Here is a 26,598-nt window from a genome sequence, read left to right on the forward strand (position 1 = left end):
CCATATGTTGTTAAAAAAAAAACCAAAGAAGACACTAAGTTAAATTGGGGATCCTGGAAAAGAAAAGAAAAAAGCTAGCTTTTGTTTTGGGGGTTTTCTAATATGGTATGTATTTTTAGACTTTATAACTACCTGGTCCACCTGGGCTATAGTTGGACAAAAAGATTATGAGCTTCAGAGGAATATTTTTTTTAATGCGCTCATGAACCACAAGAAAGCATGATTTCTTAGTTTGTACGTAAATGTATAAAGTTGAAACACTTTAATTTTAATTCCCCTCTAATTATGATAAATCAGTGTTTTTTTGTATGCCTCTTTGAAAGCTGTTCAGCTGAAAGTGGCTTACAGGAACTGCATTCAGATATGACGCTCAACCATGGTTTAGCGTTAATAGAATGAGCCATGACAAGCCTTTGGGTTCACACACTCCCTTCTCCTCTGAGTGTGAGAAAATTGAATGCTTCCATTTCTAGTTGTAAGTAAACTGCAGTTAGGCATTAAAGCCAAAGCTCAGGGAAATGGTGGCTTACTCTAATTGTGGTTAAGTCAAAGAAAGGAAGATCAGACTACCCTTTCAGATCCAGCTAGAACAAGCCACATTTTCCTGAGTTCAGGAAGGGGTAAAGCATATGGGAAAGGGCTGTGTCTCTGGCTCCATTCCTGGTGATGCACAGTTTTCCACTACCCATCTGCACGTTAGCATGGGCATCCATGGGGAGCCCTTGGTGTGTAGATCTGCTATATGCATAGCCTTCCCCAGATCACTCAGGAGCCAAGAAAAGGCTACCAATACCTCTGTATTGGTGCGAAGACTTCCCTGCCTCAGGCATCGACTCTAATGCATGGTGGGCAGAGCCAAGAGCCGCCATGCTTTATTGGTGGCAGGGCCTACAATGCCATTTCTCCTTACCTCATGAGCTATGGAGGAGAAGGGACCTAGAGGAAACCATCTCACCAGCGGACTTTCTTGTAATGTTAATTTGGTTTAGTGTGATTTCTAAACTAGTCCATATTCTGAAAAGGCAGTGGTACCTCGGTTTTTGAACGTCTTCATTGACAAACATTTCGGTTTTCAAACACCATAAACCTGGAAGTAAATGCTTCGGTTTTCGAACACGCCTTGGAAGTCAAACATGCCATGTGGATTCTGCTGAGTACAAGATCCAGTTTACAACCAATTTGTTTTTGTGACTGTCTGCGCCTCGGTTTTCAAATGTTTCAGAACTCGGTCTTTCGGAACGTGTTACGTTTGAAAACCGAGGTACCACTGTAACAATATTGAGTTGCATCCAACCAAGTTCTGTTCATGGTAGACCCACTGAAATTCTAAGTTAGTCATTCCCACCCATTTCAGTAGGCCTCCTTTAAGTAGAACTAACATTGGCTACAGCCCATTGACGTTTGGGCCCACCCAGGGGTTCTGTATGTTATCCTTTGTTTGCACAGCAGGGAATCTGATACCGGCTCGTTATTGCCTGCATTGACTGGAAGTACCTCTCCAGGTCTGAAGGTTGGGGTTTCTTTCCCAGCCTTCCATGGGGATTGAACCTGAGACCTTTTGCAGGGAAGGCATGCACTCTGCCACTAAGCTACCATCTCTCCCTTGCAACAGTAGCCCTCACCTCAGTACTCCCTTTAACTTGGGGTGGGCAATCTGTGGTCCTGCAGAAGTTGTTGTACTACAGTTCCCATCATCCATAACTGTTGCAGCACTGGCTGGGGCTGATGAGTGCTAGAAGTCCAGCAACATATGCAAGGTTGCTCACTCCCCATCTTCAAGGTTGCTCACTCCCCATCTTCAAGGATTCTGGAAGTGCAGGCCTCTTTTTCAGATGTCTCCAAAAAGACGCTAAGGCTCATGCTCAATGTTTATCATACAGATTCCTTTGTTGGGCCATACCATCCAGCCCTGTGAAGCCTGCTTATTTATATACCTTGGCCATTCCTGTTGCAAGCCCTTTCTTTCCTTAATATAAAACAAGTGTACTGATTATTTTCTCCATCAAACATTATAAAGGGTCTCCTTTACATCCATAACTCCAACATTTGGACTTCATTTGTTGACGGCCGTCTCAGCATGAGCCGGTTTTGACAGTCGACTTAAATATTTGGAAGGGGAATGACTCTGAATTTCACTTAAAAATACTCCTGATATATCTGTACAATAGAAGGCAAAAGGAGTTGTTTCCAAAGTAAAATTAGACAATAGAGGCAATTTCATTTTTTATGCATGTGAATGTAGAGTGCTTGAGGTTATTAGTTGAAACTGAGTAACCTTTCCAGGCTTTCATCTCTTTCTTTTCAAATTTGAATATGAAAAGCATATTCAAGTCAAAGACCATCACTTTAATGACATTTGGCAGTCATTTGATTTATTAGGTTTTTAGAAAAAAAAATTCCTTTAAATATTTCATCATACTATGCTAATCCTAGTAATATTGCCAGCTGAAGCCATGTACCTGTATTAGCGGAGACAGAATGGTGTGGAATTTTCTCTGTCATCCTAGTAAAATTTCCATGAATCTACTGAATAATAAAACAACCTTATTGAAATATTCAGATTTGGGTTTTTAGTTAAAGTGTCTTAGGATACATAATAAAAGAAAATGTCTTTTGAAAAAAAAGGTGGGGGTAAAGTTACTTCATCAAATATTGAAAGAGGTTGACAGGAATGAATATTGTTCTTTATTAAGGACTCTTATTTATTTATTTTTTATTTACAGTGGGGTACTCAAGCTTTTCAATTGATTAATTATAGAATATATTTTCTGAAAAAAGCATTGACAATTGCCTTGTTGAGCTTGAATATTGTATTGATTTGCAATTTGAACGCCAACCCTCTAGAAAGCTGATCTCCCTTTCTTGTTATTCTAATTCTGTAATTATTACTGCAAGGTTAGTGATTTGAATTTACAACCAAAAGCCTTCAAATTCCACACACAGGAGAAATAGTCTTTAATGTAGAGAGGGAGCCATAAAGAGAAAAGTTAAGCAGAACTTGACAGCTGAGATCTGCAAGGTGCTAGGTTTGCTCTTTGAAGAGCAGAATCTCATGCTTTGAATGTTCTTCTGTGTAGTCTAATTTTGAAATCACAGTGGTTATGCATTCTTTGAAACCATTGACTTATTCAGGAAAATGTTTGTGTGCTGCCCTATTAGCATTTGACATGAAAACCCTTCCCAAATAAGGGCGCAGTACCTTTCAAACCTTAAACACACTTGTATACTCATAGGTCACAGTCACATCCTACATTTAAAGTGCCTGGCATCACCCAAAGAATCTTAGGAGCTCACACCACTGCAATTCCCAGCACCCTTAACAAATCTCATAATTATTTTGGAAAAGCCATGCGCGTTGATTTGTGTGTTAAATGTACTTTAAAAGCAAGGTGTGGTCATGACCATAGATACTTTCCTTTGGCAGTTTTGACTTGTAAGGAAATCACCATGAAGTTACTTTCCCCTTTCATCTTTGCATGGTAAATTGTAAATGCTTGCCCTTATGGTAAAATGGACATTTTACTTCATCATGGAAAAACCTTGGGTTTGTTTGTATTTAGCTTAAGTTCTGGATACACTGACCCATTGGGCTTACTCTGAGTAGAGCTAACATTGCTGTGACCCTTGTGGTCCCATCACACTTCATGCTGCACTAAAGGGACATGGTATTTGTGGCAAGAAAATCTGTTACTGTGAAGGAGAGATCCATGCCTCCAAAAGTTTGGGCTTGTGACTGACACACCAAATACATGGTGGTTGCATGCTTGAATTTGCAGGCCTTCCCAGCATATTTAATGTGTGCATGGATGCATTTTCACCCCATGAAAATTCTAAAGGAAAATTGTCTTGTGGCATACTTTTGGTACATCAAAAGGGTTTAAATGAATGAATGAAACTTTATTTGCATCAGCCATCGGCCATAGCAACAAAAGAACATTGCGATATACACAAAACAGTTTGAAAGCACATCAAAGTGCAAGTAGATAAATTGGTACCGCCCCGGCGGGAAGGTAAATGGTGTTTCCGTGCGCTGCTCTGGTTTCTCCAGAAGCAGCTTAGTCATGCTGGCCACATCACCTGGAAAAACTGCAGACAAATGTCGGCTCCCTTGGCCAGTAATGTGAGATGAGTGCCGCAACCCCAGAGTCGTTTGCAACTGGACTTACCGTATTTTTCGCTACATAAGACACACTTTTTTCCTCCTAAAAAGTAAGGGAAAATGTCTGTGTGTCTTATTGAGCGAATGTGTGGTCCTTGGAGCCGACTGGTCAGAGTGCAGGGGCGAAAATCAGATCATGTGTCATGGAGGAGAGAAGGCTGCGGAGAGGAGGCTGCTGGGGTTCCTGTGTCGGGCATATTTTGGTGTGTGTGTGTGGAGGCGTGTGAGTCGTGTTGCTGCACGGGAGAGCGTGTGGTTAAAGGGGGCGTTTGAGTGTCCTTGTGTGTGGAGCCTCTCGATCTGTAATGCATCCCAAGGCTACCGTCTGTTCATCAGCCCTGTTCCCCTTGCCTAATTATTGTAGCGCCTTCCTAAGGATTCAGTTGCGACTCCTATTTTGTTTTGCGCTCCCCGCCGCGTACGGTTTTAACTGGGCAGTTAAAGTCAGCCGCTGCTCCCCTCCTTTTGTTCTTATCCCTTTCTGGCAGGGAGCGCATAGCTGCAGTGAATTCCTTTCCTTCTCTCTGCCTCAGAGTCTTACTCCCCACCCTCTTGTGTTTTTGGTTGCTGGGTTTGCTGTGTTCCCCTTTCTGTTGCTTAGCACTGGCTGCGGCAGCGTCACCTGGCAGCAAACAGACATGCTAAGCAAGGAGACTGGTGGCAGACAAATTCAGCAAAGAGCAGGGAAATCCCCTGCCCTCGTGGCAAGCAGAGGGGAAAGGATCATGTCCTTCCTGCTAATTCCTTCCCAGTCACACTGCGCGCAGGCTCTAGCCCACCTGGCTCAGCTCCCGGTGGCTAGGAGCGCAACCGACAGTTGCCGCTGTTGCCTCCTCCGCTCCATGCCCTGGTGCTGCTGCTGCTGCGTCCAGGGAAGCATGCTAGGGACCTGCAGGCAGCCGGAAAACATGCAGGTGGGCCAGAGGGGGGGGCTGGCTTGGGCAGGGGGGGGACGACTTTTGCCTTCCTTTCCTCCCTCCCCTTAAACCCCTCTCCTTCATTGTTAGCCGCCTCCTTCTCCACACACCCCACATGTGCTCCTTGTCCCTTCAGTGTTTTTCCTTCCCTCCCCACTTTAAACGTGGTTACAAAGCACGGATCCACAGGATTTTTGCATTGGGTCACCCCAAATTAACCATCAGATCACATTGCATGTCCATGGGTACAGTCTAAACCCCCAAAAACCATGTACTCACTATTGCCTGGGACCACAATGGCGCAAAAACGTGGTTACAAAGCATGGATCCACATGGATCCTCATGATTTTTGTATTGGGTCACCCCAAATTCACCATCAGATCACATAGCTACAGCCCTCACTAAAAAACCATACATCCACTGTTTCATTCAGAATATTTTTTTTTTGTTTTCCTCTAAAACTAGGTGCGTCTTATGGTCAGGTGCATCTTATGGAGTGAAAAATACGGTGACTTTCAGGGGTCCTTTACCTTTATATATATATATAAAACACAGTTTAGGATTTGCAAGTAACATTCAACCATTGTTTAGTGTTTAGTCTTTGTGAACCTGAACAAACCATTGGGCTCCATCACTCGCCTCACCTCCTCCCACACAACCAGGAGGAGGAATAAATTTATTTATACATTTTATTTCACAGAATGTGCAGACTGCCTAATCATAAAAGCCTCTAAGCAAAATACACAATACACATTAACATTATCAATAAAGTACAGCTACAAATAACTATTCAGTAATCCGCTGTTTGAAGTTGGCTTGTTTTGCCACTCAGTATTTTAAAACCATGAATTTGTACAGGAATTGAGGGAAATGAAATTGAATCATGGCTTATTCCTCCTTGTGGGAGGGGGAGCACTTAATTCCAAGGCTTTGCTGCGACTCTCAGAGGCTTGTGTGCGTAATGGAAAGCCATAGTTTAGCATTACATACAAACCAGGGCTTAGTTTCTGCTGCATGGACAAACCTTGGGCCCGTGTGCCCCCCTCTCCTAGTTCAGCACAGTAGCAAGATCAGAAGCTCCCACTTGCAACTAACCGCAGATTATCATTTTATCTGAATCAGGATGTCTTTGCTTTAGACTGTGGTTTGTTCAAACAAGCCAAGATCAAACTCTACTTTCTGATCCTGACTTGTTCAAATAAATCATAGTTAAAACTAATGGCAGTTCCCAGTTAAGATTAAGCAATACTGGTGAGTTGAGAACAATACATCAATGCATGTTAAAGGTTCCAGGTTCAATCCTCAACCATAACCAGCAGCAGGGTTGACAAAGAGGTTTTTCCAGCATAAAATATAAATCTGTAGGTCTGTTGCAATGACAGTGTTAACTACAAATCCCAGTGCATCAGGACCTCATTGTCGCTCTGTCGTAAACTATCAGTCATGTTTGATCATCCAAAACATCTGGTGTGATGTACAAGTTTGTTGTGACATTTTAGCATGACAAGAAGTATATACTGTGCTGCTTTTTCTTTCTTTCTTTTTGTAATAGTCTGGTGAAAAAATCCGGATTGAAATAGTATCCCTCGGTCTCACGGAATCACAGGTTGCAATGGATGACACAATAAAACGCCTGTTTGTAGAGTGCAAGTTCTCCAACTTCCCAGCAGATGAAACACCAGTGTCGCTTCCAAAACCGAGAAGCGGACAACGGGTCTACTACAATTATAGTCATGGTATGTGCTATTAAATATTATTCTGTTACGTTTCCAAGTCACCAGTGGTGTGGCTTCTTTTAAAGTGATTCCAGTTTTGAATATTAGCAGGTAGGCATTTGGTAAGTTATGCTTCAACTTGCGTAAGAAAGGCTCATCAGGCCAAGCTTCCATCTTTCTCTAGGATCCTCCTTCCTGGAGTGGCCAAAGAGTTGCCACCAGGAAGCTTGCAAGTGCCTGTCACAGAGGTGACTTGGTGAGAGGTCTAGTGAGGATGAGCCAATCCAGAATCGGCAGCGAGGATCCAATGAGATCCAGTTGGCTTCTTCCATATCACCATATGGAAGGGGGTTGGACTCGATGGCCCTTGTGGTCTCTTCCAACTCTATGATTCTATGATATCATCCTTTCACTGTAGCATAGCAAAGATCAGGCCAACTGTTTTCTCAGCTTGCAAGCTGCCATGGTGTTGCAGGGACTAAGACTCTCCAAGACCCCAGACACCTTATACTTGGTTGCTTAAAGCAAGGATAGGCAAAACATAACCTATTGTCCACTTCAAAAGTGGTTAACAGGGTGCTCTCCAGATATAACTGGACTGTGTCTTCCCTCAGCTCCAGCTAGCATTGCCAGGAATAATGGGCTGTAGTTCAATAACATCTCTAGTTAACCACCCCTGTTCTATATTCTCTCATCCAAGGTACAGAAGTGTATTGCAGCAAGAATCCCAGTTTTCATTAAGCTTGTTTAAGGGGGGAAATTTCTAACAATTGTTCCAGGGATAGTTTTATAAAATAGGATAGCAAAAATGGATTAAATTGGAAACTAGGCAAAGAAAAAAAAACCCTCACTAATACGTAATTTTCACAATTTGAGAAGAGGCTTTCCTCATATTTTCCAATGTGAATTATATAAGAAATATTCTATAAGAAATAAGCAGAATTGGTCCGTCAGTGAATGGATGAAGTTTCACGATGTTCACAAGAATTACATCCAACTTGCATTACTTCGGACTTTAATTGTGATTGAATACTACCCAGGATTTAAAAAATAACACTGACAAGGCAAGCAAATGGAGGAGCATCAAATGCTCAACCCTGCTTCAGTTCAGTGGTGCTTGTCAGGAATCAGCGCTTGGCAGATTCTACCCCCAGTCATTTTTATACATAACACTAGAGTGTCGCATATAAGCAGATGAATGCTGTTTGTTATGCCAAGCTGTAATAAATTTTGATGCCACATTGTCATGCAGTAAAATACAGAAAACATCTGTGGATTCGTTAATCCCCAGGATTTCACAAAATCCAGCATTCAGACATTTCCCATTAGAAAGCTTAGAGTTAAAACTTGCACTTATCCTTGGTACAGAGCGTACTGTTCTAAGTGATGTAGCTAATCAGGAACTCATCCAGCTGTTGGTGTCAGTAACTGCTGTTATTTGAGTGTGATCTTATCTAGTCTGTATGTTTTCTGTGTCAGAAGGCTGAAGTTGGGAGTGAAATTATGTTAGCAGCCAACTTGGTTTATTATTATGGCATTCATTTTTCATATAAAAAGTGCTCTTTGTGACTTCATTCCCCCCTCCCCCAATCCTGGGCTTCGAAATTTATTGCGCAGCAATTCAGACTTGAAAGCTGGAATGCACCCACTCAGCTTTATTAAAACTTGTAATTCCAAAAAGAAACATCCCACATTTTAATTCTAGCAATTTGAACATCTTATTTGAACTGATGTCAGGCGGTTCTTTTTAAGATATTATGTTTTAAAAAGGAAAAGGCAGTTCATATCGCTTCCATGGCAAAACCAGGACTCACATTCTAGCTTTAAAGCAAGTCAACTTCTTTGCACTATTCCCCTGTTCCAAGCTTACTGCTACAGGTGTGACATCTCCACCTGTTACTGAGTGGTCTAGGTTGTCCTCTGCCTGTACATATCAGTCAGCATCCACTCGTCAGATTGTTACTCTAGCACAGAGAAGCAAACCCCACCCTTATGTCACATGCCTAGGGGGCAGGACTATGCATTAGAAATGGGAACAGAGATCTGAAGCCATTGATGGGAAATCTGTACCTCCTCTCTGCCCAGAGCTGCTAGACTCCAACTCCTATCAGCCCCAACCAGTGGGAACTGGAGGGCCAGAGGTTCCCCCAACCCATTTTAAACTTATTTGGTTGTGCCATATTCTTTTTATGCTGAACCCTGTCTGTGAGGCTGCCTGAGGGTTCAGCTTGCTGCACATTCAGGCATATAGCTAGGAGTACATGATCCAACTCTTCCTCTTGGGAAACATTTTTTGCTGTAATTGCCACAAAGTTATAACTCGCTACTAATTTCCAACATGGTTGCTTTGTTCTTCCTAGAGAATTGCTTAAATAACTGGCCATCTAATTTCTCCTTAGTGCCAGCTTTTCTGGTAAGGGAACCGCATATCAAGGAAGCGCCCTAATGAATTTGCTGTTTGATAATGTCAGTGAGAAAGCCAATAATCTAATAGTAATGAAGTCAGAATGTGTGTGTTTACTATAGCTTTACTCCATTTCTTATTCATGCCTAATTAGATTTGGGTATGTAGAATATTAGGGGTTAATTGAATATTTTCTTTAATAAAACTGAGATTTACATGATTGGCGAAGGAAGTGTACTTTGAGCTTAGAGGGAAACTAGCAGTCCCCTAGATTTTGCATGGAAAAAATCACGATAAATCCAGATGTAATTTGAGAAATCATTATTTCTTGGTAAATAATACATTCTTTTTATTGAGTTCTCATTATACTTATATCTTAGCACTGTGACTGGCTTAAAAAAAAACTACTTTACACTACTTTAGCTGAGACAAAGAGATCCTTTGGAATTCTGGCATTATAAGCAACACTTAATGTAATGATTTAGTGCTCTCAATTCCTCAAGCCTTTGTTTTTTTCAAAAAACTATAGGTAGAAGCAAGGTAGTCTTTTAATCAATAAATTAAATCTTATTGTTATACTATTATGGAGCCAAATGGTGTTTTGGTTCTTCTTATGTGGATCAATCTATCCATGTAAAGAACTATATATAACTCTGTGTTAAGTGTATTTAGGAAAAGATGGAAAGCGTTCAACTATCGGGATGTCAGACATACCGTATCTAACATCCATTCTCCTTCATAGTTAAACGCCCTGCTGAAAGTGATGTAAATCTGCCTGTCCCATATCCAAACAGTCCTTCCCCACTTTGGTTCCCTTCAGAAGTTTCAAACTACAACTCATATCTGCCCCCGGCAGCACAGATGTGCTACCTGGGGATTATGAGAGATCTGGAATTCATCAGACTGGGGAAGGTTGATGTACAAGGACGGTTAAGTCCTTATGACAGTTGTATGTCAGATGTATGACAGTTATGTCATACAGAGGAAGGGAAAATAAATTTGAACACTTCATAACCATACACTATATACACACCCACACCCTGAGTTTAACCCCCTTATTTCTCCTGATCTAGGTCTTAGACATGTCCCCAAACCAGCCCTGTATCTTTGTCGCCCCAAGCTCAAGTTGAGATACCACTGCCACTATTCCCTCTCTTCTGCTCTTTCTGGTATGTGGCCATCTCCAGCTATACCCTGCTAGGTTCCTCCAAACATCCTTCACAATTTCATAGGAGTACGGCTGCTGTTACCTCCAGCCAGCATGGCCTATAGCCAGGTGTGATGGGCACCATGTTGGCGTGTGTTGGTTTCAATATAAGATCCCTGGGGTAGGGCAGAGATAGCCACCTTGGTGCTCTCCGAATGCTGATGAGCTACAGTTTTAATCATCCCTGACCATTGGCCACTGGGGCTGATGGGAGCTCTTGTCCAACAACATCTGAATAACACCAGGTTGGCTGCCCCAGGATAGGGCCTCCGTGTGGGTCAGTTTTAAAATAACTTGATCTGCTAGAGGTGAAAATAGGAAAGCAGTAGTAAGCAGGCGAGTGTCATGCTCATGTTTTCAAACTCAACCGAGTGATGATTCTAACTTTAAGGGGGAAATATTGTAGATGCAAGCAAACTGACCTTATACTTTCCTCTAACTCAAAATAGATAGTTACACCGTTGGGGTCGACTCTTAATTTCACCTTGACAAAATGATTTTTTTCCCCCAGACAAGGCCACCATAATTGAAATAACAAAGATTAAGTTCAGTTGATAGACACTGATAACAAGGAAATAGCATTTATATTTCATAGGGCTGAGAGAATATTGCCATGAGAATGCTGAGAAGGCAAGAAAGGGGCCTGGAAATAAGATTAATGATCGAGGGCCTAAAGAATGTTATCTTGGCTGTATATAAACCTGCTTGGGAATTGACAATAGAAAGGGGCAAGATTAATGAAATCTTCCAAAGTTTTTTTTATGAGACCTATATAGATCAGAAGCCTTTGGCTCTGTGGAGTGAGTAGTTGATTATTTGGACAAATTGTAGTTACCTGAGGCAAGGCGAGAGAAAGGGGGGGGTGGTAAGAGAGAACTGATGTCTAGATGCACTTTGGATTCTGAATAGGATGATAGAGGAAAGGAACTTTCCATGTTCACAACACGGAAAATTCTTTTAAAGTTCCGTCTCTCTCTCTCTCTCTCTCTCTCTCTCTCTCTCTCTCTCACACACACACACACACACACACACACACACACACACACAAGTTTGGGACCTGTTTCACAACAAGAAGCACATCCCCAGTGAACAGATTTTGGCACATCTGTACTATTCTGAGACCATGTCAGCATTCAGGTTTGGGGAGAAGTGTCTTTCTAACCTTCATGGCTATAGAAAGCAAAATGCTGAAAGATCCAGAAATAAGGACACCAGTAAAATCAATCACACCGTCACAATGTTTTCCAGCATCCCTTCCAATCAAATACTGCTTGATTGCCCAAATTATCCTAGTTTATAGGATAGTTTGAAATGCATTGGCTGCATTCAGAATATTCTATTCCAACTTAAGATGCCACCTATTTCCTTGACACACACCCCCTTTGTGAGCTGCAGTTAAACCAGGAAACTCTAACTGTAGTTTCCTCTTTTATCTGAAGTGGAAAATTATGGTTACCAGAACTAGCCAGGCTATTAAACTAATTTCAGACCATGGTTTAATATATTGTTTGTTCTGAAGCTGGTAGCTATAGTTCATTGCTTTGAAAGAAATGAGAAAATAGGTTTCATTTAACACTTACTCTTTGGTTGGTTGCTTTATGCCACAAAGCGGTGTGCTTGTGCGGGAGAAAGGCACATTCCTATCTTACTAAGCCTGAGATATGTTTCCCTGAATATGGAGAGTGTGACAATAAGAAATAGAGCATAAGTAGGTTCACTTGGGTAAGTAGTAGGGAGACTCCAGGGGTTTGATGGGGGAGCCTTGGATAGAGCATTCCACCTACACACTTACATGATTCTTGTTTCCCATTCATCTGTTGGTTTCCTACATACTAAGAGTGCTGCAGCGAGACTCCTTACGGGGTCTTCGCTTAGAGATCACATTCATCCGGTGCTATACAAGCTGCACTGGCTCCCGGTGGAGTACAGGATCAGGTTTAAGGTGCTGGTTTTAACCTTCAAAGCCCTATACGGCCTAGGGCCCTCGTACCTACGGGACCGCCTCTCCTGGTATGCCCCACAGAGGAACTTACGGTCTTCAAATAAAAACACCTTGAAGGTCCCAAGCCACAGAGAGGTTAGGCTGGCCTCAACTAGAGCCAGGGCTTTTTCGGCTGCGGCTCCAACCTGGTGGAACGCTCTGTCACAAGAGACAAGGGCCCTGCAGGACTTGACATCTTTCCGCAGGGCCTGCAAGACAGAGCTGTTCCACCTGGCCTTTGGTCAGGGCGCAGCCTGACTCCCTCCTTTGGCAATCTTTACAAGACTTTAGTTTATGGTTGCCATTAATTTTGATTTTAATTCATTTTTATAATGTTTTATAATGTTGGACTGTTTTAGTGTTGTTAGCCGCCCTGAGCCCGGCTTCGGCTGGGGAGGGCGGGATATAAATAAATTTTATTATTATTATTATTATTATTAAGAGAACAATGGGCAAGGGTGATAGTTATCTTGCCACCCTCGCTCATAAGAACATAAGAGCCTGCCAGAAAAGGCCAATGGCGCATCATAGATCAGCATCCCATTCTCATTGTGGCCTATGAGAAGCCCAGAAGCAGGACCCAAGTACAGTGGAACCTTGTTCCTGCATTCAATCGGAAGTTGCGTTGGACGTTCAGCTTCTGCAAAACGTTTGAAAACTGGAACACTTACTTCCAGGTTTTCTGCATTCAGGAGCCAAAACGTCTGAGTACCAAGGCGTTCGATTCTCCCTCCCACTTGTGATTCCCAGCAACTGGTATTCGGAGACTTGTTAATTCCAACACTGGATCTTTTGCTCAGTATGCCCTCCAATATCCATTGGCCCTTACATATTAAACCCTTTCAGGGCTTAGAGAAGATCCCTCCCTGATATAAGGCTCCATGCTCCCCGCCCCGTCCCGCCCCCCAAAAAACCCCAAGCTTCCTGTAGATTTTTTTTTAAATTATAATTTTCCATGTTTGTGCCTTCTTGCTTTGGTGCTTAATCTAGACATTCGTGTTTCGGGAAGCTTTAAAACTGGTGAAATGAGAATTGTTGCATTTTGCTTTTCAAAGAAGCAGGAGCCTGTAAAACTTCGCAGAAGAGATTAGAAGTATAGCACATAAGATTTAGTGTGCAATGTGCGGGGAAGAAAGGAATTTTCTTCATCTGACTTTAGTTAAGCAGTACAGTGTGATTCCTCAATATTATCCCTATTCCAAGTTAGTGGGTGGCAGCATTATGGGAATTTGGATGAGAACAGTTGTTGGGAGCAGGCACAAATATTTTCTCTGCTTAAAATATTTATATCCAGCGTACAAACCATAGTTCTTGAGGAAGCTTACAACATTAAAAAAACAAACTAACACAGAACAGCATGTAACAATACATTGTAAAAAAACAAGTAAAATATGTCATAAAAACACAGAGCAAAAAGTAGCAATATGTCATAAAAACAAACATCAGCATAATACCAAGAAACCCCCCACAGATTTAAAAAACTACAAAACCCGAGATTAATCAACCACTTAAAAACCATTAACAGCCTTGGTAGTCGTAGCAATACAGTACTCAACATTTGGTCTTGTAGGGTAACTCTGCAGTATTATACCCCACAGAACTGAGGCCAATAGAGAGTCGTTTACCTAAGGCCAGTTAATGGTTTCATTGCAGAGCCAAAGTTTGAACTAGAGACGTCCTCATTTGTGCCCCAGTCTGCCCTCATTTACCCATAGCTGGTGCCCCCAAAATCCTGTATCCACAATGCTTTATTTAACAAGTTTAACAAAAAGAAAAGAGAGAGAAAACATGAGCTCACGTTAATGATGATAATATAATATGCTAATTAATACTAATTTAAGGATTTGATAAACTATAAAATATAATATATCATTAATATAATAATATTATTCCATTACAGAAAGAAAATATGAGCTCAAACTATAGATTAAGAACGAAAAAAACCTTTATATTTAAATTCATCTGAAAGCACAAAAAGATTTAAATGGCCCATTTAAAACTAACAAAGGTGAAGCCAGTTTAACCTCTCTAGAGAATGGATTCCATAGTAAAGATTCTACCACAGAAAAGATCCTGTCCTATCTCCCTATTCACCTCAATTATCTCCAACAACTTTTGGTCAGGAGTCTGGGGCCAAGATAAAATTTGGTTGGCATCTCTGGTCCTCAAGCCAACAAGAGCTCATATTAATAATACAGTGGCCATCAGTACATCCACCTCAGTTTTAAACATGTAAGTTGATATGTGTCCTGATAGATATCCAAACAAAATTGACATTTATAAGAAATAGGCTTAAACGTTGCAAGGGCAGTAAGGTCCTCAGGCCATTGCATAATATATGTTGGATGTTTCGTCCTTCCAGGCTCAAAGTTTAAATCTCTTGGCAACCATAAGGACTCTCACAACCCCCTCTTAGTGTCCTGCTGAAAGTCCCGTACAAGATGAATATAATTTAAAAGTACATGAGCATCTGCAGATAACAAGGATTTATCCAATACAAAATTAATGTGGACAGTAGCTTCAGACCAAAAGGGAAATATCACTGGACATGCCCACTGCATTCTTATCAATTATTTCCCCCGTAGTATCCAGCTCATAAAAATTTGTCTTAATGCTTAAATTTGTGACTTCATGTATGTGCCTGTGATATTGGAAGATGCTCCAAACTGGTGTCCACATTCGTAACCTGACTGAAGGGTTTTTGTTTTTTATTATTTTATTTGGGATATAAAGAGATGAATGTCAGGCTGTATCTTTCCCCACTCTGCTGGTCTAGAAGTCTTTCTTATTGCCTGTTCTGGCAGGAGAGGGGGATTAAATTACTGGGGCTGTCAGAAAGGACAAGCGCTCTGCCATACATTATCGCTATCACTGACTTTCACTGGGCGAAAGAAAGAAACCACCGTAAATCCCCTCCATTGCGAAGCAATAAAAGCCACTGGCTTTCACAGTCGTGACTGCCAGGGCCATTAACAGGAAATGACAACTGTGTGGCATTCTTAGATGCTGCCTGTATCTCTTCTGACAGTGTGAGCATAAACCTGCCAGCAATATGACAATTGGATCACATGACTGTTCCGACTTCCATTCCGGCTTTCATTGTTGATTTTCCTTAGGAAGCATGGAAAGAGGCAGTTAGTTCTTCCCCCACCAGGTTCTCTTCCCCCACTCCTCAAATTATCCCTTTTAAAAATAGTGTTACACAAGTTCCCATAACGTACCATAGGTTAACTTTTCACATGTCTTCTGTTCTCACAGCTAATTTCACAAGCTGGTATTTTAAAAGCTATTTATTTATTTTTGCATTCCTCTTACAAGGCAAATTTAAACAAAGAGTTAACTGGATATGTAGGCAATTAAGGGAATGCCTCAGATTAATTCTCCCAGTATTTCTATTTTGTACCACACCATTTGGTTTATTGCTCTTACTGTATTTGTATATTTATTTTTTAACTGCCTTGAATTTTTAGGAAAGGTGGGCGATAAATGTTTTAAATAAATAAAAGAGATGTGCTCCATCCAGCAGTCTGTTGCAGATCTGAGTACTCCAGCTGAATTCACAGAATGTCCCATCCTGCTTTTACCCCAAAAAGCTTTCCCATTCATTTTGAGAGGGAGTGTGTCATTACATGCAGCTGAATTGCAATTAAGAAATAAGCTAGCATGCACAAGAATTTGATCTGTGTATCTGCATGCATGTATGGTTCTGGATTGGAATAGTGGGGTAGAATCTGCATGGATCCTTTTAGGCTAAGCCAGCCCTATTCCATAAGCCATCACATTAATTATAATTATTATTATTATTATTTATTTCTACCCCACCCATCCGGCTGGGTCTCCCCAGCCACTCTGGGCAGCTTCCAACAGAAGGTTAAAAATACATTAAAACATCAGTTATTAAAAACTTCTAAATTTCAGATAGTTGTTTATTTCTTTGATATCTGATGGGAGGGCATTCCACAGGGTGGGCGCCACTACCAAGAAGGCCCTGTAACTTTGCTTCTCGCAGTGAGGGAACCACCAGAAGGCCATCGGCTCTGGACCTCAGTTTCCAGGCTGTTCGATGGGGGTGGAGACACTCCTTCAGGTATACTGGGCTGAGGCCGTTTAGGGCTTTAAAGGTTAACACCAACACTTTGATTTGTGCTTGGAAATGTACTTGGAGCCAAGGAAGATCCTTTAGGACTGGTGTTATATGGTCCCGGCGGCCACTCCCAGTCACCAGTCTAGCTGCCGCATTCTGGATTAGTTGTAGTTCCAAGTCACCTTCAAAGGTAGCCCCACAGAGATTGCATTGCAGTAGTCCAAGCAGGAGATAACTAGAGCATACACCACTCTGGCGAGACAGTCCGCAGGCAGGTAGGGTCTCAACCTGCGTACCAGGTGGAGCTGGTAGACAGCTGCCCTGGACACAACATTGACCTGCGCCGCCTTGGAGAGCTGCGAGTCCAATAGCTAGCAGATGTCTTGTAAGTGTTTGGGAGGAATTCAACATAGCATTAATAAGATTCCCCTGTCAGTGCAAGCATTTCTGCCTGCCTGATGGAAGGATCTCCCCTCCAGGTGCTATTCTAGAATTTCTCTCATGCCACCACTGAGCCAATTGGGGCAGATGGAAAGACCCATTGCACTAGCAAAAGTCATTGTGTGGGCTTCTGCTAGTTGGACCCATTAGTTGAACCAGTCTCTTATGTTTGTGCCCCAAAAGAGGTGCCCCCTATGCAAAAAAGGGGGGGCATTTCCACTGCCTTCCTGTGCTCTCTGTTCCACGTTCTATATTTACAGTTAGGAAGTGCTTCCTTACATTTAGATCAATGTGCTTCCCATAGTTCAAGGACGGTGTTTCTCCTAATACCACTTGCTGGGGAGCAACAGTGGAACCCACCTGCCCTGCTTCAAAAGGTGGGCCATTCAGAACAGGACCATTGGAGAATGTCTTCAAAGACAAGACAACTCAAATGTGGGAGCCAATGTCTTACACTCAGTGCCTTGCATCAAGAGTGCTTCAGGAAACAGATAATAAACAAATGGAAATGGTTGATATAGTACAGTGGTACCTCGGGTTACATACGCTTCAGGTTACATATGCTTCAGGTTACAGACTCCACTAACCCAGAGATAGAACCTCAGATTAAGAACTTTGATTCAGGATGAGAACAGAAATCGTGCTCTGGTGGCGTGGCAGCAGCGGCAGGCTCCATTAGCTTAACCTGAAGTGGTGCTTCAGGTTAAGAACAGTTTCCGGTTAAGAACGGACCTCCGGAACGAATTAAGTACTTAACCCGAGGTACCACTGTACATTATTTATTGCACTGCCTACCGTATACCTGTCCCAGAAAAAAATATATGGTTATCTTGTGTCACAGTGTGTGTGGAGATGGGTAAGCAATACAGGTAATAGTAACTGACTTATTTTCTGATGAATGCGAGTATATATCCTTTCAAGTTGCACTGTTTCCAATTGCTGCAAAGAAAATCCAGCTGCAAATCTTGAACCAAACACCAGTGCTTTGTGGAAGGTGGCTTGAAAATTTGAGCCATTTAAATCTATGAGTAATCCTAGAAAGTTTTAAGTTTATTTTAATTTTGATTACATTTTGAACAGAGTGTATATTTATCCATGTTTTATGTCCATGCTGATAGGGATTTTACTGTATTTGCAGTAGCCTATGGCTACAAGCATTAAATATTTATTAGATGTGGGTGGATGGGGGGAAATCCCCCTCTTTACCACATTTCAACCAACTCTGTGATATGCACAGCTGAGCAGTTAAATGTATTTAAGACTCAACAAAATCATTATAAGGGCCCTCAGACATAAGGATTCTAATCTCACAGGTATTTCTACATTTTGCTTTCCTTTTCTAAAAGTAGATACTTCTCTGGATTATGTAGCATTATGTCTACTTTCTATTCATCTACACTACACTTTCTTATTTATAAAATTTGCAGTTTAGTGGATTCTGGTTTTTAATTCTGTTCCTCAAAGCAGGGCATTAAGAACTATCCCACAATCCTTCCCTTCAGTGTGAGGGGGAGAAATTGAGTACAGTAAAAGGATTTACTTACCCTCATTAAAGGATGCATATGGTAACATCTTATACAGAAGCAGACCTTTGGTACATTTAAACATTTGGTACAATCTACTCCAGCTGAAATGAGCTCTCTTACTTAAAACCTTGGGTTAAGGCAACGTTCCCCAGTCTTGGGCCTCCAGATGTTGGACTACAACCCAACATCATTCCCAGCCAGCATGACCAACAGGCAAAGATGATGGGAGTAATAGTCCAAAAACATATGAGGACTCAAGGTTGGGGAAGACTAGGTTAAGGGGGCTTTCTCAGCCCAATGAACCTGGGGGGCTTGTGCTCCCCAACTCAGCTGTGATCCTTCAGAGTTGTCCAGAATGAAAGAAAAATAAAATAGAATCATGCCACATCGTAATGTACAGTCATCTAAGCCATAAACAGGAACTGTTCATCATGGACATTGGCTGAAGGAATATTTGAATACAGGTGTGTTCCCATGTAGAGAGAATTTATACCACGAAATTTCATAGTGATTGGATACCTGCCTTATCCAATGGACCCCTGTTAATCAAAAAGAAAATAACTTTACTATAAAGTCTATAGGCATTATTCGGCTTACCATGTCATTCATCTCTGCAGCTGGGCTTTGTGGGATAATACTCATTTCGATGACTTAAAACGAAAGGAAGTTACTTTGAAAACTAACTAGCAAAGCAAATTGTGTTCATTTCGTTCATTGCAAGTAATCGCAGCCATTGCCATTTCCTGTTGCGTTTTTCAGTGATACATGTGGACCAGGCAAACAACAAAGTGAAGCGTGATTTCCTCAAGGCCATGCTTCAAGGATCAGAGCCCAGCCCCGGAAGGTAAATTTTGCAGCAGAATGGGTCAGATGCCCTTCAACTTCACAATTTTGTATTTCCATGTGATAAATGCTACATGTTTCTTTCAAGGGTACATGATGTTGTCACATAGTAGCACCTGAATTTTATTTATTATTTATAATTTTCACACACACCCCCCCCAAAAAAAGAAAAGAACAGCAAGCATAATGTGGACCATTTTTTCCCCTTCAACGGGACAGTCATTCTCCTTGTAGAGGAGTAATTGATCCATGCTGTTTTGATTGTGGTTCAGAATAGCTGCTGGTTCAGGTAGAAGTATAAGGACTCCCAGTCAGCCTTTCACACACTTAAGTTATCCATATATAGACAGATAAGCAGTGCAGACCTGAGGGTAGTACTTGGCAATAAGACGGTAGTCTTTGTTTTCTCCATTTTACTTTAAAATTGAGCTTCATATGTTGGCTGGTGCACAATTTTTTAATGGAATCCGACAGGAAGTGCCATAAAGTGATCCCTTAAGAGCAGGCATGTATCACATCTAAAGCACTTTGAAGTTCAGAAAGATTTTTCTTTTCTTTTTTTCATTTCTGCAAACAAGGAAAGGACTTCCAGATTTACTGCATACATTAGTAAGATGGATAACATGCTGGTGCGAGCAGAACTCCAAATAAAGTTACAGATTTCCCAATAGTGCCATATTCTGTGTCGCTATCGTTGTTTCACAGGACTAATTTGAGTCCAGTGACTAAGCAGGATCTTTCGCTCAAATGCTGAAATTCCACAAACATTGGCATGCTGCCTCTGTACAATCATTGTGCAAGGTTACGTCCATGTCATTCCAAGGGTAGAAGATTAAATCCTTTCCCACTGAAATCTTTCAAAAGCCCATGCATGAACGCGAGATAGATAACCTTTTCCTTGTGTTCTGAAATGATTCTCCTCTTCCCTCACCTTCAAAGACTCCAGGGAAAGTCCGCAGATTCCTCAGGAAGCAAATACCATTGCTCAACCATTAACCTTATGTCACAACCAGCAGTTAGTAATGCTCAAGTCTCATTTATTTCAGTAGGAATCCAATGCAATAATCGTGTGCCTGTGTTGGTTTAATTTCTACACATGCCCACAATCATACTCTGTCCTGTGTTACATTTTGAAGGGCAAGGTATAAGCTCTTAATATATATATATATATTTTAAAAAATAAAATCAGATTATATATAATTTCAAAATACAGTGTGCTAACTTGTCATTCAGATCCTCTCCTGCTTTATAGCAGGCTCACTAGAAACATGTTTCCCTTACTGCTGACATCTTAATTATGTGGAATTGGTGTACATATTCCATCGCCATGCTTCAAACATTGCTTTTTACCATCTAGAATTAGGTTGAAGGAACTAGATGCATCTTTCTTGATCCAATTTGTCTTGTTGGAGATTCTTCATCACTCTCTTGTGATTGTCCTTCTTGAATTATATAGCTCAATAGCAGAGCATATGCTTTGCATGCATATTCATGTTCAATCTCTGGCCTCTCCAGTTAAAAGGATATCATGTACCTTCTCTGAGCAAGACCATGGCAAGCTCCTGCCAATCAGAATACACGGTACTAGGCTGGGTGGCAGAGTAGTCTGAGTCACCATAGGTTGTGCTTATCAGCTCTTGCCTTGCGGTGGCCAGAAATGGACACCGTACTTCAAATGAGATCTCATGAGTAGATTCTGCCCCAAACCATATAAATCTGTACCTTGCCCTCGTTGCAAACAAGATGCTCACTTTCTTGTTCAGTTGCATTTAGCCATTCATTTTGAAATCCCTACCTCTTCCTAGAAATCTGGTTTTTGACCGCGTGCATTTCAAAAGTGTGGAGCATCGGCAGTAAAATAGCAATTCATGCCCTGCTGTGGCATCATAATTACCATAATGCCATGACTGGCGCAACCAGCTTTCCATGTGGATCACTTGCGTGCCAAGCCAGGACATCTCCCTTTGTGGGCTATTAGTATGGCAGCTCAGCTGAACACGTCCACACAAAAAGCCATCCACAAAAGGCTTCCGCCACATGGAAGCGTTTTTCAGAAGTTACCATCCCACCTCCAGAACATCTGAAGCAAGCCTTGCCGTCTGGGCAGGCTCATCCATAAAGCCTCCTCACTCTTGTTCCACCTTTTAGAAGTTGGGCCATCAGGAAGGGAGATGCAGCCCTCGAATGCACAGACGCAGCACATTTGAAGTTGGCGTATTGCTCCCTCGGCACATGTTTCCTATCACAATGCCTTATATAATAATAATAATAATAATACCAGAACTCCCCCCCCCCATTTGAAACAGGAACTAAACTTTAAAGTTTAGGAAACCAAAGGACCTAGGATAAAAATATCATTCCAAATTGGCTGCACATGGTCTAGCTATAGCAATAGGATAAATCAGTGATAACGGAAATTAGGACTAAAATTGCGTAACTTGAACACTGAACCCATACTCAGTCTCTCAGCAGTAGGGGCAAGGGGGACTGTAATAATATTGGTCTATTACCTGTTTGAAAGGAGTGCGGAAAGTTTGGAACTCTTGAAATGTGTCCTATAAATGCAGAGATTTAGTAAGATGATAAGAAGTGCACATCAGAACTAAACCACCCACCCAGATTTTATCTTTCAAACCCTTTGATTTAAATCTGGGATGGCTAACCTGTGGCACTTCAGATGTTATTCAACTACAGCTCTCATCAGTCCCAGCCAATAGGAATTATGGGAGTTTTAGGCGAACAGCATCTAGAGGTGGTTTGCTATCCCTGGTTTAAAGGCTCTTCCCTGTACCTCTCTGCTGTGAAGTAAGCCCCACTGAGTACAGGGAACTTTCACCTGACATATAAGATTGTATCCTAAAAAAATTAATAAATTAATTTAACCAGTTTAACATCTGGGGGCCTTTAAGGCAGCAAGAGTTTCTTTAAGCTTAACACCTAGAAGGGTGAAATGAAGGGGACAGGAATGAGATGCTGGTTTTGTTGGAGCAGCTTACATAGATAACAAGCACACTCACAACAAATCTCACAGAATAGGGTTCGATCAATAGTATAACCCCACTTCAACCCACTAACATTTCATGAAATGAAAGCAAGATTTGGCTTCAGTCCTATCTTATGTAGGAAGGTGCTTCCCCTTACCATTCCCATTTTGATCTTTTAGAAGCGAATGTGTTTTCTGAAGCAGTATCTACAATATCAACAGTGGGATTAATTCTCACTGACGGAGATGTTTTCATAGATGTCATTTCTTGACATACACAGCATACTTTGACTGTCTACAAAGCCAACATTCTGTGGTCTGGCTAGACCTCCCGATTGTGGCATTGATGAAGGTGCCAGGGAAAGTTAATGAGTTACATGTGTCTCTATGGTTTGTACTATTCCGTGTTTTCAAGTAAACAAACGCAGGCGAACATAGCAGGGGAAAGTAGTGGGAAGTAGGCTATTTGTCTGCTCCTTAAAGGATAATGTACTTTTAAATTTGCCCCAAATAGTATCTTAGTTTTATTCTGTATTCTGACTCAAGCGAGTGTCGCATTCCAAAGGACAGTTCGTTCCAATTCTTTGTACTTAAGTGGATAATTTTATTGGCAGAACTTACAGCGCATCTTAGCATTGTGACTAAGATACTTTATGCTATGAGGAATGCATACAGCTAGAGGACATTCTCATATATTTTACATATGTGTTTGAAAGCTCTGTTTAACGGGATCGTGGGATCTTCTCTTGCTGACAAAAGGTTTTTGTGGTGTGGTTTTTTTGAGAGAGAAAGACAGAGAGAACAATACAGATACAGAGGGAAAGTTGTCTTCTTGTGTACATATTAAAAAAAAAATACATTTAAAGCCAGGACTCACAATGTCATATTTTCTGCAGCTTAACCTTGTTGCATGTTCTTGGAAGGTCACATATTTGTTGTTGTTATTCCCTGTGAACTTTCTGGTGAAAGAAGGGCACTGCGGCCACCACAGGCACTGACCATGTCCCTGATTCTTGCTCTTTGAACAGCAGAACTATGTGGCCTGTCACAAAAGGGGCTTGACACTCAGGGTTTCTTAAAAAAAGAAAGAAAACATTTGCCACGCAACATGTCGAACTGCTCTTCTTGACCTTCAAATCCAAATCTGCAGTTCCTTGCATCCTCACCATCGGCTGCAGACCTCTGAATCCATTGGACAGTACTGGGAACTGGAGCCCCAGGACAAGAGCTACTTGGAAGTTTGTCCAAGGCCTTTAGGGAGCCAAGTGGGATTTTTTTGCCTCTATATCCATTTCACCCACACCAGCACAATGTTGCATCATCAGCTGCTTTTGAAAAACTCCCTTGAGTGATGGTTTGTCATTCAGCAGAGGAGTGGGGTGGCAGGTGCTTTAGAAACACAAATCCCAAAGCTGCCTTGAGCATATACATAAGCATATGCTTAGGGACAGTTGCTCAATGGTTATAGCATTTACTTTGCATACAGAAGGTCCCAGGTTCAGTCCCCAGCATCTCCAGGTAAGGCTTGAAAACATCCTTGCCTGAAACCCTGGAGAACCATTTCCAGCCACTGTAGACCATATTGAACTAGACGGGCCCAATGGTCTGACTCTATATTAGGCAGATGCCTATATTCCTATGCTCTTTGCATCCTGGTCCCTCACTGAGTGTGTTGGGAACCTCTCAACAGTGTTGTAGCCCTTATAGAACAGGAGGAACAGAGCAAGGATATAGGAAGCTGGTCTAAAGCCATGCACAATGATCTCAAAATGAGACTGCAGCCTAGTTTCCTTCTGAAAATGCCATACACACCTTGAGCTGACAATTGCCCCCAAATGTGCTATTTACTGCAAATGGCACTCTGAGTAGGAAATAGCCACAACAGCAATTTCTGGCAGGAAACTGGTGGATTGGGGCCCTGTGACTGCTTTCTCTTTAAAATTAAAGCAACCAGTTCTTAAAAGTGTGAATAATTTGTAAATGACCCTGTGATTCTCCAATGGAAGTTAAAACTGGAATACAAAAAATAAATACCGGTATTTAAGTTCATTACTCCCCCCCCCCTTTTTTTTTTCCTTCTCAGCATACGATTTACAGTAGTAAGTGACCCTCCAGAGGATGAGCAAGATCTTGAGTGTGAAGATATTGGCTTTGCATACATCAGTCTAATGGAGATATTTCGGAAAGGGCAAGACGTCATTGACCAAGACATCAACAGTGAGTTTCAGGGCATTTTCTCTTTAGTTTTGCTTTCTCACAACTCTGAGGATTGTATCCAATGCTAGTTCTACTTAGAGGAGACCCACAGACATTAATGAACCTAAGTACTTCTGTGAGTCTACTCTGAGTAACACTGGCTATAACCCACAGTTCCCAAATCTTTCCCAGGTTTGTTTGGGCTTCCACCCACCTCCCGCATGGAGAGGGGGAATTTTTATCAGGTAGTCCTATAGAAAGAGAGATAGCAAAGAAGACCCAAGTCATTTTGTTGTCTGAAACAAATGACAAAATAGCACTTCCCCCCTTCTCCATTCCATGTGCAAAACATAGCCACTGCAGAGTGTTCCCCACCACACCTGAGCAGAGGCCATGTGACACACACAACTCTCATCACCCCTCATCACCTGCTGACTGAGGCAGCCACTCTACCTAATGATAGAGCTGGCCCAGATAAATATTTTTATAAAAGTGGATTTTGGATTGTGGCAGTTCTTGGAGTGCTATTCCAGACCTCATAAGTGAAATATGGTTATAAAAGGTGTATTAGCAGCTGGTGGTATTTGGGGGGAGTTTACTGCAATTCCTAAAACAAGACAGAACCCAGCATCTTCCGTACAACTTAGGTACATTCTTCTGAACCAGACATCAAGCATTTGTTCTTGAACTGGTAATCTTAGGTCACAACTAGATTTTTGTTTTGGTTGTTTATCCTAGATTTTGTCCATATCTTTGCAACAGGTCAGTTAATGTAGTATAATCTACCTAGGAAGAGCCCACTCTTGTGCAGGAGAGCGGGTTTCATCTTCCTCCACAATAAGAAGGTGATGGCAGTGGTCCTTCATCTATGTGTTTGTAGTTGGCGAGAACCCAGGACTTTCCACAACTCTTATCTCGTTCTGCCTGTGTTAAACGTATGCTCCACATCTGGAGATGTGGTTAGCTCATGGTCTCAAAAGAGCAATTGACTGCGGTTCTCAGATGCGCTTACTTGAAATGGCCAAGAGTTCTGTTACTACAACACACACACACCCAATCTCTTTGTGCGTGTGAATGAAGGGCCTTTGCATTTCCACAACCGAAGTTGAAGCTCTTCAAAGGTGTGGAATGCGAGGGTCGGTGAACTTGCTATTGACATTGCTTTCCCTCTCTGCTTCTTTTCCAGTTTTTGATTCACCAGATGGTGGAGTGGTAATTGGGAAGCTCAAAGTAACAGTAGAAGCCCTCCATGCTCTACGCTCAGTCTATGAGGAGGTCTGAAAATGAGAGCCTGTGTCGACAGATGTGCTTTCTCCCTGCATAACCAATGCACAGGCTAGATCTAGGAAGAGAGAGAGAGAGAGATGCTACAGAATATTTAATGTATAATTTATATGTGAAGGATGCACAATTTGCAGCTGTAAACTTTGTATATTTTCCTGTCTGTTTGGATTTTCCTTTTTATACATTTCCCTCCCCAACACACACCCTTAAGGCTGCAGCCCCTACCCCACAATGGACACCAGCTTGTAAATAATTAATACCTACATGATTGAATGATGTGCTTTATTTGCATTTTCAACATGATGTTTGCCTTAACATAAAACAGTAATAAAAATGCAAGTCAAATTTTTAATTTTTAATAAAATAAAAAAACCTTAAGCCTTAGAAAACTGATTAAAAATACTTTTATGTTATCCCTAATCACCCCACTAAATGGAATGCCTGCGATTAGCCTCATTAAGGATTTTATACTGTGAAGCTTTTATTAGAAGCAATATATGAAAATTACTTGGATTAATGTGTTAATCTGCCTCTTTAAAATGCTAATATCCATTTTATGCACATTAAATCTCAGTATGCGTTTTCTTTGATGCATGCCGTTTCTATCAATTAAATATAAAGAAGGAGACTGGTCCCAAGACTTATTAAATTACTGCAAGCTTTTATAAAAAGAAACACACAACTTTTGCCCTTCTGCTAACATTATAATCAGTTGTTTGTGATTATCAAGTTTTTTGAAGGGAGAGGATTGCGTAAACCTCCCTTTTTTGTTTTGTTTTGTTTTTCATCTGCAGGAAAAAGAGATTTACATATTTCAACTAATAGCTATCAAAGTGCAAGATGAAACCATAAAAGAAT

At 41.5% G+C, this 26,598-nt stretch overlaps 1 protein-coding gene across 1 annotated transcript in view; it reads left to right on the plus strand.

Annotated features, from left to right (window-relative positions):
- RPGRIP1L (RPGRIP1 like) overlaps positions 1-26,360 on the plus strand; it is a 78,597-nt gene extending 52,237 nt beyond the window's left edge. The window contains exons 23-26 of the mRNA XM_083752959.1: positions 6,629-6,812; positions 19,194-19,278; positions 24,344-24,477; positions 25,643-26,360. Of these exons, the coding sequence (XP_083609085.1) occupies positions 6,629-6,812; positions 19,194-19,278; positions 24,344-24,477; positions 25,643-25,737 (498 nt within the window). The 3' untranslated portion in view covers positions 25,738-26,360. The remainder of the gene's footprint in view (positions 1-6,628; positions 6,813-19,193; positions 19,279-24,343; positions 24,478-25,642) is intronic.
- Positions 26,361-26,598: the final 238 nt, after the last annotated feature.

The sequence above is a fragment of the Podarcis gaigeae genome (genome assembly GCF_964106915.1).
Source record: "Podarcis gaigeae genome assembly, chromosome: 8".
NCBI lineage: Eukaryota > Metazoa > Chordata > Lepidosauria > Squamata > Lacertidae > Podarcis > Podarcis gaigeae.